At 35.2% G+C, this 18141-nt stretch overlaps 1 protein-coding gene across 1 annotated transcript in view; it reads left to right on the forward strand.

Annotated features, from left to right (window-relative positions):
• EYS (eyes shut homolog) overlaps window positions 1-18141 on the forward strand; it is a 1513100-nt gene that overhangs the window by 754265 nt on the left and 740694 nt on the right. Inside the window, exons 20-21 of the mRNA XM_072832461.1 lie at window positions 3780-3904; window positions 14070-14194. Coding sequence (XP_072688562.1) covers window positions 3780-3904; window positions 14070-14194 — 250 coding nt within the window. The remainder of the gene's footprint in view (window positions 1-3779; window positions 3905-14069; window positions 14195-18141) is intronic.

Here is an 18141-nt window from a genome sequence, read left to right on the forward strand (position 1 = left end):
GAGAATGAGCTAGAGAGTGTGCATGAGCAGGGGGAAGGGCAGAGGGAGAAGCAGATTCCCTGTTGACCAGAGAGTCTGGTACAGGGCTCAATCTCAGAACTCCAGGATTATGATTTATGCAGAAGACAGAGAGTTAACTGGTTTACCAACTGGGCCACCCACATGCCCCAGGCATTTAGTTTTTTTTTTTTTCTTTACACTGGAAATTAAGAACATTATTAGTATTGCGGTGGATTAAAATGTGGACAAATAGGCATTTCTTACAATGATAGCAACTGTCAAACTTGGAAAAAAAAAAGAAAGTACCTAAATTGATAGAGCATTTTTGAAGAATAATTTATAATATTAAAGGAAAGGCAATGAAAACTTCAGTGATGAACAAAATGAGCTCTAAGTTTATTTCTTTTCCATAGGGTCACACCACCAATGGAGAATTTCCTCTAAAAGGGATTAAATTTCTAGTTGCTACAAAGAGAAGAAGGTTTATGGTCTCAGTAGTAATTCATTATTGAGAATTTTACCTCATAGTGAAAAATGAGTTCATAAATCCATACATCATTAAATCAGGTATTGTTCGTTGATCAGGAGTCTTCAATTAGTTCCAGCAAGGATCTAGCATAGTAGGATTGCTGGAATATGTTTGATTCTTTAACATGGTTATTTTTTTAGCTTTGGCTGGGTAAGGCTAGGCGCTGGGAATAAAAAAAGAGCCAAATTTGGCCAATGGACATAGGTTGTGTACAAAGCAGTAACATTTTCTGGTTTTAAATTCCACCTATATTATTTACTAGTGCTATGACCTTAAAAAAAGTTACTTGCAAATAACTTTTCAGTAAATATTAGCCATTATAAAAATTGTGGTCCATAATTATAGAATGCTTATCCCCATTTATTAATCTATCCTTTTTCCCAGTATCACCCCAGACTTGCCTTCACACATTACTTGTCAGACATTTAGAACTTCCTTTAATTTCTGGATTTAGCTATACTCTTCTTACTTTCACCATTGCATATACTCTTCCTAATGCTAGGAATGCCACCATCCATATGTTTTATTTTATACTTTATTTTTTATATTAGTTATTAGTTATAATATTAGTTACATTATTCAATTTGCTACTTGTCTGTTTTCCCAACTAGGCTGGTTGTTTTTTGAAGGCAGACAGAAAATTTTGCTTTTCTTTATATGCCTTCCCAATCAGAAAAGATCTGTCATGTTGTAGACACTCAGTAAATATGTAAATCCCTCTCCTGAACATTGTACTTTAATCATTGTTTGTAGATCCTCCATCACTTCTTAGACCATGGTCTAACAACTGACATCTAAGTGGTTTGTATAAAATTAGTCCTAAAAGAACATCTGGAGAGAAAACACATCAGATGCACTCATAGTCATTCTCTGTATTAGTTTCCTAGGGATGGCATGACAAATTACTGCAAACTTGGTGGCTTATAACAACAGAAATTAATTTGGTCACACTTGTGGAGAACAGAAATCTAAAATCAAAGTGTCAGCAAGGCCACATTCTCTCTATAGGTGCTAGAGAAAAATCCTACGTTTTCTCTTTTAGCTTCTGGAAACTCTAGGTATTCCTTGACTTGGGGCTACATGACACCAGCCTCCACCTCCTTCTTTACATGCCCTTCCCCATTGTGTTTCCACTTTTATAAGGAGATTTGCCTTTGAATTTAGGGTCCAACCAGTTAATGGAAGGTGACCTCTTCTCAAGATCCTTAACTTAGTTACAATGTAAAGAACTTTTTTTTTTTTTTTTCAAATAAGGTCACATTCACAGTTATCAACCATTAGGACTTGGACATAGTGTTTTGGGACCACAGTTCAATATCATTTCAAGGCAAAGTCCAGCTGCGTGTTGCTGCATCTCAGAAAACACATTAGAATGAGAGAATTCCAAGGTGAAAGGTAATATTACTATCAAGCCAAAAATAAGCAGAACCAATATTTTAAATGTTATGCTGCCTTCTATGTTGGTTCCAATTATATGCTAAAATTAAAATTATTTTATAAATTTAATTCTGCTCAAGTTTTAGGGTAAGAGGGTTCACTAAGGAATCATCTTATAATTAAATATTTGTGTGAATAAGTAAGATGTGATATATGTGTTGTGCATGCATGCCCCCCCCCTTTTTTTTTGGCTTCAAACAACAGAAATTTATTGTCATTTCCAGAGCCTAGAAGTCCAAACAAGGTGTCAGCAGAACCATGTTCCCTCTGCAGGTTCTAGGGAGGAGGTTTTCTTATCTCTTCTTGGCTTCTGGTGGTTGCCAGCAGTCCTTGGTACTCCTTGGCCCGCAGCTACATCACTCCAATTTCCAACTTGCCTTCACATAGCCGTCTTCCCTGAATGATTACTTTCAAGTTATCTACTCCTTCATCAAGGCCCAACTCCTTCCTGCTTATTTCTGCTTCTTTAGCCTCTTCCTGAGCCCTCCTTTTCCTTGCATTCATCTTTTGTTTTGATTCTTTGACAAAGGCATTATAGGAGGGGTACTCGCCAGGATCAATGGCTTCCTGAATAATATTCCTTATCCTGGGTTCTTCTGTGTACTGCACGCACAGCACAGACTCCATGATCTGATCCATGTCACCCTTGAAATCCAAATAGGCCTGTTTAATATCTGCCAGCTCTTCTTCAGAGCCTTTGTAGGTCTTTTCAAAAGCCTGAATGTCTTCTAGAGATATCTTTTTAAAAAGTAACCTCCAATAGGCCTCCCAGTCCCTCAACCATAAAAAAGAATGAAATTTTGCAATTTGCAACGGGGGATGGAACTAGAGAGTATTATGCTAAGTGAAATGCTTAATATTTATTTATTTATTTATTTATTTATTTATTTATTTATTTAGAGAATACACAGAGAGGAGAGAGAGAGAGAGGCAGAGTCACAGGAAGAGGGAGAAGCAGGCTCCATGCAGGGAGCCCGACGTGGGACTTGATCCCGGGTCTCCAGGATCACAACTGGGCCGAAGGCGGTGCTAAACTGCTGAGCCACCAAGGCTGCCCACGAAATGCTTAGTATTATGTTAAGTGATAGAAGGCAGTCAGAGAAAGACAAATACCATATGATTTCATTCATATGTGGAATTTAGGAAACAATCATAGAGGGAAAAAAAAGCAAATCAAGAAATAACCTCTTAACTAGAGTAAACAAATTGATGGTTAGCAGAGGGAAGGTGGGTGGGGGATGATTTAAATAGGTGATGGGGATTAAAGAATGCACTTGTGATGAGTCTGGTTGGTGTATGGAAGTGTTGCATCACTATATTGCACACTTGAAATTAATGTTAAACTATATTTTGACTAAGTGGAATTTCAATAAAAAATAAATATTTGTGAAATATGTTATAAAATTATCAAGGTTTTCACTATTATAAAAGTTTATTAACTATCTTATAATCAATTTTAGTCAATATTCTTTATAATATTGGCATAGATAATAGATACTTTAAAAATATATATTATCAAGCTACATATATTTGAAATAAAATGGAAAGAATTAAATCTAGAATGACTGAGCTCAATGATACCTGAGCATTTTTTTGTTCTCCTTCCTTGTTTCTGGTTGCTTTTTGTTAATGGGCCTTAATTTCATTGAAGATACTGGTGAATATCAACTAAATTAGCTCTCATAAATCAACCTTAATGAAAAACTACTTCATGTGCTTAATTTTATTCAAATATGACAAATATTAACTCCATAATATAGGATCATGCATATTACATGTATATATTTATATATTTTTTACTTTTCTTTCTTAGATGTGTTCCTGGATTTTCTGGACAATTTTGTAAAATTTATATAAATGAATGTTCTTCATCACTATGTCTAAAAGGTGCAAAGTGTGAAGATCACATCAATGGATATATTTGCAAATGTCAACAAGGTAATTATTGAAAAAATTATAATCATGCATACTTTATATATTTACAAAATATGTGTTTATGTATGCATGTGTATCTAATATGAACTTGACAATGTGCTTCACCAATAATGTTGTTGGTTATCAGCGAAGATTTAAGCAATGAGCACACTTAAAAATATGAAATTCATGTTCTGTTATTTTGAAATGGATGTTCTGTGAGACTAATAAGAAATCAGTCTATTAGCAAGAAATCCTGCTGCTTAGAGTATAACTCACTATAGCCATTTTCTACATCTATGTAAACTTCATAATTATGATCTTTATGTCAGTTGTGCCAGGCACACAGCAAGTCCTTTGTAAATGTTAGCTCTTATTAATATTAACATTATTATTACCTCTAACAATGGTCACTACAGAGATGGACAAGATGAATACAATGATTTTATTCAGGGAAATTTTTTTCATTAATAATTGATGCTTTGGCCATTTCAGCCTTTGGCCATATTCTTTTTAAGTATACATCAATATAAACAACTTGTGTCCATGCATCTTTTATCCCTCTCTTTCTTCTAGTTTTCTAACTTTGCAGATTTTTTACTTTGTTGCTTTCTTCCTGTGTCTTCTGTCACTCATCCTATCTTGAACAGTCAGGTACATCATAGTGAATGCCTGAATTTCCATGAGAAGTAATAATCTTGCAGGAATATATGTGGGATATTTTTGGCTACCAAAAAAGAATTCTCTCTATTTACAGACTCCATTGAAGACTTGAGACTGGTTGTGGAAACCCTGGGATTCTGAGTCTCTGGTTATTTGGATCCCCTGAGGGAATAACAGCCAGGCAGCCTTGTGGGTATTAGGGCTTCTGTATATGTGAAGTTAACAAACTAGCGAATACTTATCAACTGAGTATCATTGATGTGTTGTTGACATGTTCAACATTCACTCAGTGTACTCCTCTGTTTTGGATTGGAATACCCCATACTGATACTAGGCTTTTTTTTTTTTTTTTTTTTTTTTTTTGGTCAGATAGAGCATCTGAAAACATTTCTACCTGAATGTTGAAATAGCCACCTCTACATAAAACTATAACTCTTACAGATAAAATAAGTAGAATAAACATTGCAATTCTCTGATATAAGAATGAATGACTCTAAAAGTTTTGCCTCTTTAGGGGCACCTGGGTGGCTCAGTCAGGTAAGCATCTGCCTTCAGCTCAGGTCATGAACCCAGAGTCCTGGGATCGAGCCCTGCGTCAGGCTCCCTGCTCCTCAGTGAGCCTGCTGGTCCCTCTTGCTCTGTCCCTCTCCTCCACCCTACCCCGCTTGTGTTCTCATTCAAATAACTACATAAAGTCTTTTAAAAAAGTTTTTCCTCTTTTAAGCAAAAATGCCTTTATTGAAGTCTGAACATTTAAAACGCTTATTGTCACTACCATATGCAGTGAACATAACCTTATGATGACAGTTGAGAAATAATCTCCCTTAGCACATTAGGGGCAAAGCTGAGATTCAGAGCCAGGAAGTCTGGCCTGGTGTTACATCCTCATTTCTTATGTTCTCCAAAGAAGGGCCTTCACTGAATAGCAACTTCCCATAAAGTTTCAGTTATGCTAGTTAAGTAAGTTCTCTAGAACTATTGTATAACATTGTGCCTATTTAATAGTACTATATTATACACATAAGATTTTTCTAAAAGGACAGATATCATTTTAAATGTTCTAACTAGAATAAAAAATAAATAAAATAAACAACCATTTTTTAAAAAAGGAGCTTCACCAGTAAGATACATCAGTGTTTTGCAGCTTAGATGTTAGCAATTCTAACATCTATGAGACTTTTTCAGGAAGGTTACTCACCCACATTTGTCTCATTAACTCGTGAAAAGCTTGATAAGCAAAAACTGATAACTGAGAACTTACCACTTTTCTGTATAGTTCATATCAACTTGCATTTTCCCAAATGTCATAGAAAGACACAAAGTCTAATTCCTTTGGTTTATACTGGTCCACTCCTCTCTTATCCATGGAGGAAAACAGCCTTAAATAATGTTGATAATTCTTAAGCTCTGGTCTAAAACATGCCATCATCCTTACCTTTCATGGTACCTAATAGAAACCTACCTTCACCAAGTATTTACCTCTGTCTTTAAATTAGTTATGTACTATAAACTTTTCCCATATTCTATTTTCATCAGTTGGAAATCTTAGATTCACATCGTGTTGCCAATATCAGAATTGTTATGTCTTCATGTAACAACTCTTCTTCTATGGTCAAAATCTTAGGTGGCTCTTACTCTGTACCTGAAAATTTGTAATTTATCCCTTTATCTCCTTCTCCTCTACTTGTTAGTCCAAAGAGAGATATAAGACACTTGCAATATTCTGGACAGAACACAGTGTGAAAAATTAAATGCCAGTTTCCTCACTAGATATATCTGTAAAACACAACTGAGATTTAAATTTGATATGAGTAGGCTAGAAGACACTGTAAATATTATTTAGTTTTGTGCCACAAAATCCATCAGAGAGGTTGTATTCTAATGGATTCTCATAGAGCTTTCAGCACATATTGGAAAGTGCAATCTTTTTATGATACTGGCCAATGTTGTATAATCACAGACAGGGCCATAGTTAGCACAAGCCCCTCCCGTCTCTCTAAGCAGACAAATTAGATTGTTGTACTCTTTCCTCCAAGCTAATTAGGTACTATTCTTGACAAGGTTGATCTCAGAACTCACTCATCCTCTCTACATGAGATCCTTGTACAAAGGTTGCAACCTGAGCAGCATTCAGGAAAGAATGAGCTCATCCTCTGCCTATGTAGTGAATTCAAGTGGGTAAGGAACTCATTTCCATGGAAGTATTAATACAAGCATCCAGGTTATTTTATGAAGTAAGACACTGTTCCTTTTGTTTTACCTCAATAGTCACATTTATAGTGTAATATAAAAAATGTTTAACACTCAGTAAGTGAAACCATAGTTATCCCATTAAAAGCAAATTGAAAGTGAAGAGAACAATCTCTGCATTGGAAATGTGAATGCTTTACCCAGAGTTGTTCTCAGTCCCTGGGGCAGCCACTGTGCCCACATACTTTTTATACTCAGGAGGGATGTAACTGTGTTTATATGGGTGATGATATAAACTTTGGATACACAATTTGCTCTTAAAATAACATTATTCATTTTGAAACAAATTCTGCATCATCCTTGAGGCAAGAAAATACAGAAGCACACAAAGATAGTATCGGCCGTAGTACTCACAATTATTCAGTCAGAGGTATGACTTTTATTTCAGAACAGGGGAGATACATAATGATCTTTCTATTTAATCAAAACTCATGCAAAGCGAAATAATTAATATGAAATAAAGAGTATATGCTATTGTATTTTCATGGTAATTTAGGTGTAAAAAATAAATTCTACATGTTCTACAGTTAGACTAAGAAAAAAATACTTTCAATTTATATCATTTGGTTACTGTATAATATATTAACTAGTTAGAATCACTTTAGATTTAAGTTTAATTTTATTTTATTTCCCCAGATTAGATGCAAATCACTTGGTGCTAAGAAGGAAAAGGAAATAAAAGTAAAATATATAAATCTTTCAAATAGTGACTTTTATTTTCATCAATAAACTCAGACTCCTATAACTGCTATGTTATGGCAGAGAATGGTAGTATTAAAATTGGTCAGTGTTTCTAGTTGTATAAGTATTCAAAAACTTGTTTTGCTATCAACTTAAAATTAGCCTAATTTGTTCTTATTCTTATTACAGTTTGATATCTAAATTCTTTTTTTGTTTTATACCCTCATTATTTGATGTGATTTATCCAGTAAGCACTTATTTAATTTCTATTATACATGAAATATAAATACTACTGAGTTTAACACCATAATGATTTGATTACTTTTCTGGCTTGCTAATGAAAACTTTTGGTAACCACCAAACAGTATTTTCTGAATATCTTGTTATGTTATTACAAATGGGCATCAAACCTACATGGATTCAAAGGGTGTTTTCTTCTCTGCTTCTAAATATTTTCTTTAAAAAAAAATCTTACCCACTGAATTTTCATTTGTTTGTTTTATATTCCCTTGTCCTGCTCTTATTTCTTATTACCACCTTCAGTACAAAGACATCATCTTATTTATTTTGTTATTTTTTAACCCCCCCCCCCAAAAAAAAACCCATGAAACTGATTAAAAAGCATTGCTTATATACTTAAATCCTTTCTCCAAATAGCACAACACCATGTGGTACTCAGAGAAGCAAGGTGATGAACAAAGAACATCTGGAATCTGGGAAGAATAAAGTTCAAATCCCAGCTTTGTGACCTGGTAACTTGGAGATGTTTAACATTATTATAAAAACTCTCTGAGTCTCAGTTTCCTGATAAAAATTGTAGGAAAAAATCACCTAAAAATTGTAATGAACTAAATATAGAATTATAGGTAAGATATATCATTTTGGATGAAGCAGCCTGAGCCCATTAGCTCATGTAATTTTACTTAACATTTCAGAATATCTGTTTCTTCATTCACAGAATTGGAAAATAAGCTCATTCATAGAGTTTGTTCAGCAGGATATTGGGAACAAATAATAGTAACCAACATTTCTAAAAAACTTATCACAAACTATGTTCAGCAATTTGCACAGATCTTTTCCTTTTTTATTTTTTTAGGTTTTTATTTATTTATTCATGAGAGACACAGAAAGAGTCAGAGACGTAGGCAGAGGAATAGGCAGGCTCCCTGCAGGGCCCCAGCACAAGACCCCAGGATCACACCTTGAGCCAAAGGCAGACGCTCAACCACTATGCCATCCAGACACCCCTACACAAATCTTTTCATTCAAATCTTACCATAAGTTCCATAAACTTATGAAGCATCTACATTGTTACTTCCATTTTGTAAGGGTTTGAAAGATCTTATCTTTTCTAGCAGCAAGTAAAAGGTTATAGGTTGTTTTCCACTTCCCCTTCGTAACCAAAAGCACGTTTTTCAGTTAACAGACACAATTTTTTTTTTTTCAGACACAAATTTTGATCAATCTTTGTGTAAAAATATTTTTGTTGCATAAGTTTTAGATATGCAGCTTTAAAATTCAACATCTGTATACACTATAAAATGATTGCTACCACAAGCCTAGTTATATCCATCATCATACAGTTGACTCCCTTGACCTATTCTATCCACCCCCAACTCCTTTCCTTCTTTACCAGTAGTCTTTTCTCTGTGAGTTTTTTTATTTCCCTGGTTCATTTGTTTTGTTTTGTGTCTAATTCCACATAAGTAGATATCATACACTATTTGTCTTTTTCCATTTGACTTATTTTACTTAGCTTAATAGGCCTGTTACCAAACCCAAGTTCAGCTGCCCATCCCTTGAAAGGCCATTACTCAAGAGACAAGTTTTTGATTGGAAAGGAATTTGAGCTTTATTCATGAGGCCAGCAACTTGGAGAGAAGGCAGACTCTTATCCAAAAGCCAACTCCAAAATTTATGCCTGGCCCAAGGGTTTAAAAGGTGTTTAGGGAAGTTATCAGCAAAGGAAGTAGTAGTCTATAACATTTCTTAATTTCATGAAGACTCGATGGTGCTGTCTATAAACATTATATTATTATATTGAGTGAGGAGGAGCCAGTTTGTATTTCATGATGTGTAGGAGTACTCTTTATTTCTTCAGAGGAGGGCAAGGTTTACAGATGCACAAAAGGAAGTTAGTAAAATCATCTGTGTGACCTAAAAAAGAAAAACATTTTACAAAAAAATCGCTACGCTAATCAGAATCCTGAAGTGGGTTTGAACAGACTTGCTGGCTTCTGTGGTCTGGGAAGGTTCTGGTCCTTTACTCTTGAAGCTTAGTGGTCTGCAAATCTCAAAGAAAGTAAATTAATTATGTTACAGTTGAAGGGACTTAGGTCAGCAAGTAAGGAGTGTGTAGACTTGAAGCAAGTTAACCCTAAGACTGGTTGGAGTGCTGTGACGGATTCATCCTTGTCACAAATGGCAAAATTTCATTCTTTTTTTTTTTTTTTTTTTTTAGTGGCTAAGTTGTATTCCATTGTATAAATATACCACATATTATTTTTTTATCCATCCGTCTATTTTAACGGTTATGATTGGCACTCAGCATCCAGTCCTGTCTATTGTGGTTTCCTATATTGCAAGGACAAGAAAACAAAAAACTACAATATCTAGGCTTCCTTTGAAGCTGATGTGACATAACTTGAGTTCCACTTGTAATAAACATACCTAAAATCTAGTGGAGGTCATTTCTAGATATCTTAGCAATTTTTAGCTGGTAGACAAGGTCATGGACACGTGGGATTTTCTGAGTCTATGACTTTGTGTGTATTAAAATGCAGAACCATAAGGAATGGCAGTGAGCCTCTGCAATCTAGCGTTCAATCACTAACTGCAGGGTAGGAGGAGGCAGCCAGAGAGGCTGTGTGGGTGGCTTCCTCGTAATCCAGCTTCCCTCAATTAGTGCAATGAGTTCTTAAACTGAATAATTCTGATGGTGGCTTTTATGTTGCTCAGTTTCCTGTGTATGATAGAGGTGGCATCTCCCAGAGAGTCATATCTATGGTTATTGGAATTACTCCTATAGCTCTTCCTTCTAATAATTTTGTGAGCATCTTATTCTCTCTTTTTGCATAAATACCTAGAGTGGTTTCTATTTTCTTTTTTAATAATTTTTTAATTTTTAATTTAAGTTTATTTTTTTAATTTTATTTTTTATTTTTTTTTCTATTTTCTGTGCTAAGTCTTAACTAACTTATTTTCTATCCTAGTTTGTTGTTTTTGACCAAGACATCCTTAACATTCCCCTCAGCTTAAGTACACTTTAGATAGGCTTCATGACTGTAGGCCCCTGACTTCCCTTTCTTTAGAGCAGTTACTTCAGAAAACTTGTAATTGTAACTTTTTTCTCTACCCCTTTGAGATATAAACCTTCTTTCAGCCTCTTGCCAATTTTACAACCCAGAAATGTCTTTTTCCAACACCTGGGAGCCATCCCTCTGAAAAGTAATTATAGAAGGAGATATGGCCTCCCCACCTGCCGTACCAGGCTCAGTGGGAAGCTAGGAGCCTCCTGTCAATAAATGATGGTTACCAAACAAAGATGTCCTAAGCACATTGACCAACTTCCACCCAGCCCAATATCCTCCAGTATTTTCCCATTAGCCCACTCCAGCTTTTGAAAATTCTCCCATCTACCTTTGATTCAGCATAGTTAAATTCAATCTTTTTCCTCTGTTTCAATAATCTCTCTCTCTCTCATTAGAATACTCTTGAATATAGTCTTCCTTGTCTTTTTAACTAGTATGATGATTTCTTTTTCTTTCACAGTTACCATCTTATGGTTTAAAGTTTTATAATGTCCTTCATAGTATTAGAAGCAAGAAGAAAACTACATCATTTTTAATTGTTTAAACTATATTGTGAATTGTTCTATTCAATCAGAAGAATATATATAATCAAGGAATATTTATTTTATAAAATAATACAGTAAGCATTCGTGTACCTCCTGTTTGCCTCAAGGAAAAAAATGTTAGCAATATTCCCAGCCTCTTTTTTTTTTTTTAATTTATTTTTTATTGGTGTTCAATTTACTAACATACAGAATAACACCAAGTGCCCATCACCCATTCACTCCCACCCCCCGCCCTCCTCCCCTTCTACCACCCCTAGTTCGTTTCCCAGAGTTAGCAGTCTTTACGTTCTGTCTCCCTTTCTGATATTTCCCACACATTTCTTCTCCCTTCCCTTATATTCCCTTTCACTATTATTTATATTCCCCAAATGAATGAGAACATATAATGTTTGTCCTTCTCCGACTGACTTACTTCACTCAGCATAATACCCTCCAGTTCCATCCACGTTGAAGCAAATGGTGGGTATTTGTCATTTCTAATAGCTGAGTAATATTCCATTGTATACATAAACCACATCTTCTTTATCCATTCATCTTTCGTTGGACACCGAGGCTCCTTCCACAGTTTGGCTATCGTGGCCATTGCTGCTATAAACATCGGGGTGCAGGTGTCCCGGCGTTTCATTGCATTTGTATCTTTGGGGTAAATCCCCAACAGTGCAATTGCTGGGTCGTAGGGCAGGTATATTTTTAACTGTTTGAGGAACCTCCACACAGTTTTCCAGAGTGGCTGCACCAGTTCACATTCCCACCAACAGTATAAGAGGGTTCCCTTTTCTCCGCATCCTCTCCAACATTTGTTGTTTCCTGCCTTGTTAATTTTCCCCATTCTCACTGGTGTGAGGTGGTATCTCATTGTAGTTTTGATTTGTATTTCCCTGATGGCAAGTGATGCAGAGCATTTTCTCATATGCATGTTGGCCATGTCTATGTCTTCCTCTGTGAGATTTCTGTTCATGTCTTTTGCCCATTTCATGATTGGATTGTTTGTTTCTTTGGTGTTGAGTTTAATAAGTTCTTTATAGATCTTGGAAACTAGCCCTTTATCTGATATGTCATTTGCAAATATCTTCTCCCATTCTGTAGGTTGTCTTTGAGTTTTGTTGACTGTATCCTTTCCCAGCCTCTTCTATATCCCTCACTGAACACATTAAAATTCTGCCACCACCCTATAGTGACTATTCTGAACTTTACATTCGACATTTCCCTTAGTGCTCCTTAGGACTTTATTATGTATGTGTATATCTCTAAGCAATGTTACTAAGTCTGTATATATTTGACTTTTATAAGAAAAGTTATCAGAATGTAAATATTTTTATGGAATGTGCTTTTATGCTTAACAATATGTTGTGAGTTTCAACCATGTGAGTGACTGGTCACCGTGGCTTTTTGTAAGCTCTGCAGAATGTTTTTTCTGTATCACCTTTTATAGCCTCCATAGTAGAGATGCCCACAGAATAAAGCCATCATATGAAAGAATTACAAAGTGAAAAGAGTCTTGCATGTGCTTTTTGGTAAATTTAGTCTTTTGGGAGCTCCTTCTAAGTTTGATCTGGACTCCGCCAAATCTTTTAAACTTGTGTGGTATTTTTCTTCTTACGATGCTATATTGCATTAGATCGTTTCTAGGTACCCCAGAATACTTATATAATTGTTCTCTTATAATTTATCAGGGAAGAACAGTGAGAATATGTTGCTAAGTAGGAACAAGAATAAGAACTCATTTCCCAATAGCCAGAGTTCAGATTAAATGCTGCTGGATAATGCATAGAAAAATAGTTTAAAAAGCTAATAACAGCTGCCTTGAAAGATTTTATTTATTTAATCACGGAGACACAGAGAGAGAGAGAGGCAGAGAGAAAAGCAGGCTTCCTGCAGGAAGCCCGATGTGAGACTCGATTCCGGGCTCCGGGATCACGCCCTGAGCTGAAAGCAGAGGCTCAACCCCTGAGCCACTCAGGCATCCCCTGTTAAGGACATTATAAATAGATCCTTCATAGGAAAAAAAATCAATGGTTTTTTAGAAGTGTTCTTAATGTGTACCTAGTAAACCATAGTTTGGATATTATCTTGCAGAGACCTTAGCAATGTTGGTTGCTAGGTAGGTGATAAAATAATGGCACCCTCCCCCCCAAAAAATGACAAGCATACAGTTTGTTGGTATGGAAAATGAGATCATTATGTTTAAGGATAACTCTTATAGCTGATAGTCAGCTGATTTAGACATATTATTTATATTCTATAGAGCCCCAGATTAAGAAATACTACCTATAAAATCCTACAAGTATTATAAGAAACATTTTATATCTAGAAATCTGAAGTAGTTGCTTTCCTTTGAATTTAACATTCATACTAAATGGAAGTATGGGATGTGTTTATTCCATTATTTTCTATATCTTTGTTCCAGGGTAAAATAAATAAAGACATTTGGATATGTAAGGTATAGAATGGCTCCATATACAAGCCAAAACTTTATTTTATATATGCTAGCTTCCATTTTTATAGAACTAGTAATTCTGGACAAATTATTTATCTTCTCCAAGTTTTATTTTCTCATATACTAAATAGAGATTATAATAGTAGCTACCTGATAGAATGATTATGAAGATAAACTATGATAATTTATATAAAACATCAAGTCCAATTATAACAAATAGTATAAGCATATATAAACTATATATATAAGCTATTATTATTATTTTTAAAATTAAATATGTGCTTTGTAATTGTGTTTAACAGGATGGTCAAGACTTCACTGTGAGAGTGAACTTGAGAAGTGCATTTCCAACTTATGTGTTCATGGAATATGCATAGAAAATGAACCTGGCTTTGGCTCAACATGTTTATGCATATCTGGATTTGTGGTAAAGACTATTGATGGTTTTGTTGTGATACTTTTTTCATTGTCTTTAAAATTCAGTAAATAATAGAAAATCGTCTGGTGGAAATTAGGTTGGAGAAGTTATATTAGCATTTCTCTCTTTCTCTGACTGTACATACTCCTCCTCAGCATTCCCCTTTCCCATCTCGTCCATTCATCACATGTACCCTCAGCCTTTCCTTTCAGGAGAAAAGCATTCTGATAAATTGATTCACACCAGGGTGCAAGTCACTTAATGTATTGTCCTTTAATGTTTTAATGCATTTGGAAGGAGGATGCCAGTAGAGGAATTACTTAATATTGTCAGAGTCTTGGCAGAACCTCTGTTTTGCCCAAGGACATAGCACTGTTTTCAGAGTTGGGCTCAGAGTATTGTATGTCCAAGGAGGATGAATCTGCTTTCCTTGCAAGTCTGGACTGATCCAAACTGCATTAACACTAGAATGGACTTACCTTGGTAGAAATGTCTCTATTAAAAGATAGCTTCTGACCACTTTCTTTATTAAAACTGACCACAGTACATGAATGTAGTAAGGGAATAGCAATTGGTAGGACTATAATGTCAGGAATTTTAAATGTATATGTATAAATATCATTAAACGACAGACTAGACTAAGATGATATAAAGGCTAAATAATTAGAGAGGACAGTCAGATGACCCAGGGCAAGATTAAGGAATCGGACTTAAAAGGAAGGTGAGACCTGCCTAGTACCTAAGAAAGATGCATAAGTATGAATAGAACCAGACCACTTGGAGCTGGAGATGTGGAGGAAATGTCAGAAGCAGGAATCTGCTTCTGCAGAAAAATCGTCAATAACTGTTGTCAAACAAAATAATTTGAGAAAATCTGGGCTTAAGTCAGACTCTCCTCTTTTGAAGGGTATCCCCAATGTTCACCTGTCTGAGAGAGTTTACCAGAGAGATAAGCTAAATCAGAACTGTCACCTTCCTTTTTCTTAGGATCCTTCTCTCCTGGCTTTGCCCTAGGGAAAGGTTTTTTTCTTTAGTGATCACAGAAGGATAATCTTTGAGGAAGAGTTTTAGGCACTGTGACCTCTGGGCATGAGAGGTATTTGGTCTTAAGAAGTTAATTTTATGATGCCTCAAATTACACCAATAATGGCTTCCTTAAAGAATCAGTGGAAAGAAAAAGACTGAAATAAATCCTTTATTTAGCTAGATTGTGCTGACAATAAAGATTGATATATGGAAGTCTAAATAATTGGAAAGTAAATGCTCATTTTTAAATGAGTTTATTGTACATAAAGAATTTACTGACAAGTATCCTTAAATTTCCTTTCAGTAGTTAATCCCCAGGATATATGCTTTCACATTGGAATATGAGTCAATTATAACTTGTGCTCTCTCAGGGCACCTGGGTGGCTCAGTCAGGTAAACATCCAATTATTGACTTCAGCTCAGGTCATGATCCCAGGGTCCTAGGATTGAGCCCTGCATTGGGCCTCCACATGGAGTCTGCTTGAGATTCTCAAGCCCTTTGCCTCTGTCCCTCCCCCCACTTGAACTCCCTTTGCCTCTGTCCCTCCCCCCATTTGAACTCCCTATCTCTCTCTCAAAATAAATAAATAAAATCTTTTTTAAGACATGCTCTTAGATGTAATACATCTGTATTTTAGTAAGTCATTTAATAAATTAATTTGAACTGGATTTTTTTATAGTTACTCTCTCAAGTACTTAAAAGCTAAAACAGAACTTAAAAAACTTACTATAATAAGAGATAGTGTCTGGGTAAAAAGCTATAAAGAGATAATGGAGATTCTACTTTGTTAATACATTAGTTATATTCTAAAATAAGTAGAAAAGATAAAGATAAAATTTCCTTTATTAAAAAGAATTTAACATTTAACTGTTATGCATATCACGGACATTTAAAATTAGATATACTTCAAGGTGTACCCTTGAAAATAGCACATAAGTTATCAGTTCGAAGAAAGAACAAATTATTTTGAAGAACTATAGAAAAATCAAAGAAAATGTTTAAAGTCTTTGTTGGAATAAGAGAAATATTAGTGTCAAGTTAGAATCATAAATATTGAAATAAAAGAATAGAATGAAAAAACTATTTTGAAAACAAGTATAGCAAACACATAAGGTCCTTGAAATATCACCTTTTAGATTTTTTCCCTCCCTTTTCCAACTAATCCTGAGACTAAATGGGATATTTTTTTAAAAGATTCATAATCATGGTGAAATGTCAAACTTCATTGGTTTCTTATACTCTTAAAAAGAATGGCATTCACAGAAAGATATAAAATTTGAGAGAAGCTTAAGAAACAAAGCAGATGGATTGGAAGACAAGTAAGTTGATTTGTGTTAGGATTAAGGATTCTGTGTGCATGTATAGTTTGGTCAACATGAAAACAGTGGGCACAAGGAGAAATTGACAATTCACAGAGGTGATAGCTTATGGCATTCTAACAGCAGGATAGATGGAAAGAGACTAAATATTATATCAATTATCACATTCTAATAAAATATTTAGAATAAATATTTATGATAAATATTTAAAATAAAATGCCTACTCTGATAGGCTGTGAGCTTGAGTAAATATAATTTTAATATCCGTAGGAATACAGACTATAAATGGTATATTTTTATTTTGGTCATCATTGTTGGGGTTGTTTTATTAAAGTTTTAACATATTAATCATAGTTGTTTTAAATTTGTAGTCTGATAATTGCAAAATCTCTCCCATATCTGACTCTGATTTTGGTGCTTTCTCTGTTTCTTCAAATTGTACTTTCATCTTGTAGTATGCCTTGTAATTTCATATTTATAGCCAAATGTGGTGGGTTGGATATAAGTAATTGATATAAGTAGATCTTTAGTATAAGACTATTTCTACCTGGCTAGGTGTTAGGCCATGTTTACTGTTTCCTGTTGCTATAGGTGTCAGAGGCTATATTTTCTACTGATATCCTTGTTTTTGTCCTGCCTGCAACCACTGGGTTTTTTTAGGACTTTTTCAACAGACTTGAAATGTGCAGTTCTTTCAGTTATAACCCCTTGTTATCATAAAGGAGTCCAATTGATGTGTTTAAGGTGTGGAGGGAGGGGAAGCTTTCAATAGTTTTAGGATTAGCTCTTAGTCTTTTAGTGAGCCTGTCTGTGCCTTGCCTCTGGGCTGTGACCTTCACGTGTGCTTCTTAGTCCCCCCTTGCCCTTAGATGAGACAAGAAAGCTTCATGGGGCTAGAATTGAGTGTTTCCTTTTTCCCAGATTGATTGGGTTCTGGCAAAATAGTCTTCCTCAAGATCAAGCCTTGTTATGAGCAACATAGTGTTCTGAGAGTATTCCAGAAGGGCTACACTCTCTCTCTACTGGAAGTAGAAAATGATTTTTCTCCCATCTTCATCGTGAGAACCTGGTAGAATTCTTGGTGGTAAAACTTATGATCCCCTAAGACTGGATACCTCTGGAGTTTTTAACTCTCAAGATTGTCCACACTGGACCTCCAGAATTTTGACAATTACAGTTTGTTTTCACACCCTGGTATGCAGTGGGTCAGCAGTGGTTTCTGTCTAAGCTGTGATTCTCTGTATCCACTTGCCTGTTTCTCCGATTTGGCAGAGAGCAGCTTGCCCTGTGACCTCAATTCTCTGACCTATCTAAGAAGAGTTCTTGATTCTTAGTCTGTTCAGCTTTTTATGTTTATGAAGAAGGGAGGGATGATTTACAAGCTTCTCACAAGATGGACCAAAAACCAGAAGTCTTGTGATGGTTTTAAGAATGAAAGCACCTATGAATATACATTAAGGAAAATAGATGAATTTTCCTTCATTCACAAAATTCAATGTGTCTTTTAAAAAACTGGTTTTCTTATTCTAATCGCGTTTCACAGGTATCTCACCTCAAATGATGGCTCTGTTTTCCAGAGTTGCTAGAGATTTTTATGGAATGTTTAAATG

This window comes from Canis lupus, chromosome 7 (assembly GCF_048164855.1).
Source record: "Canis lupus baileyi chromosome 7, mCanLup2.hap1, whole genome shotgun sequence".
Taxonomy (NCBI): domain Eukaryota; kingdom Metazoa; phylum Chordata; class Mammalia; order Carnivora; family Canidae; genus Canis; species Canis lupus.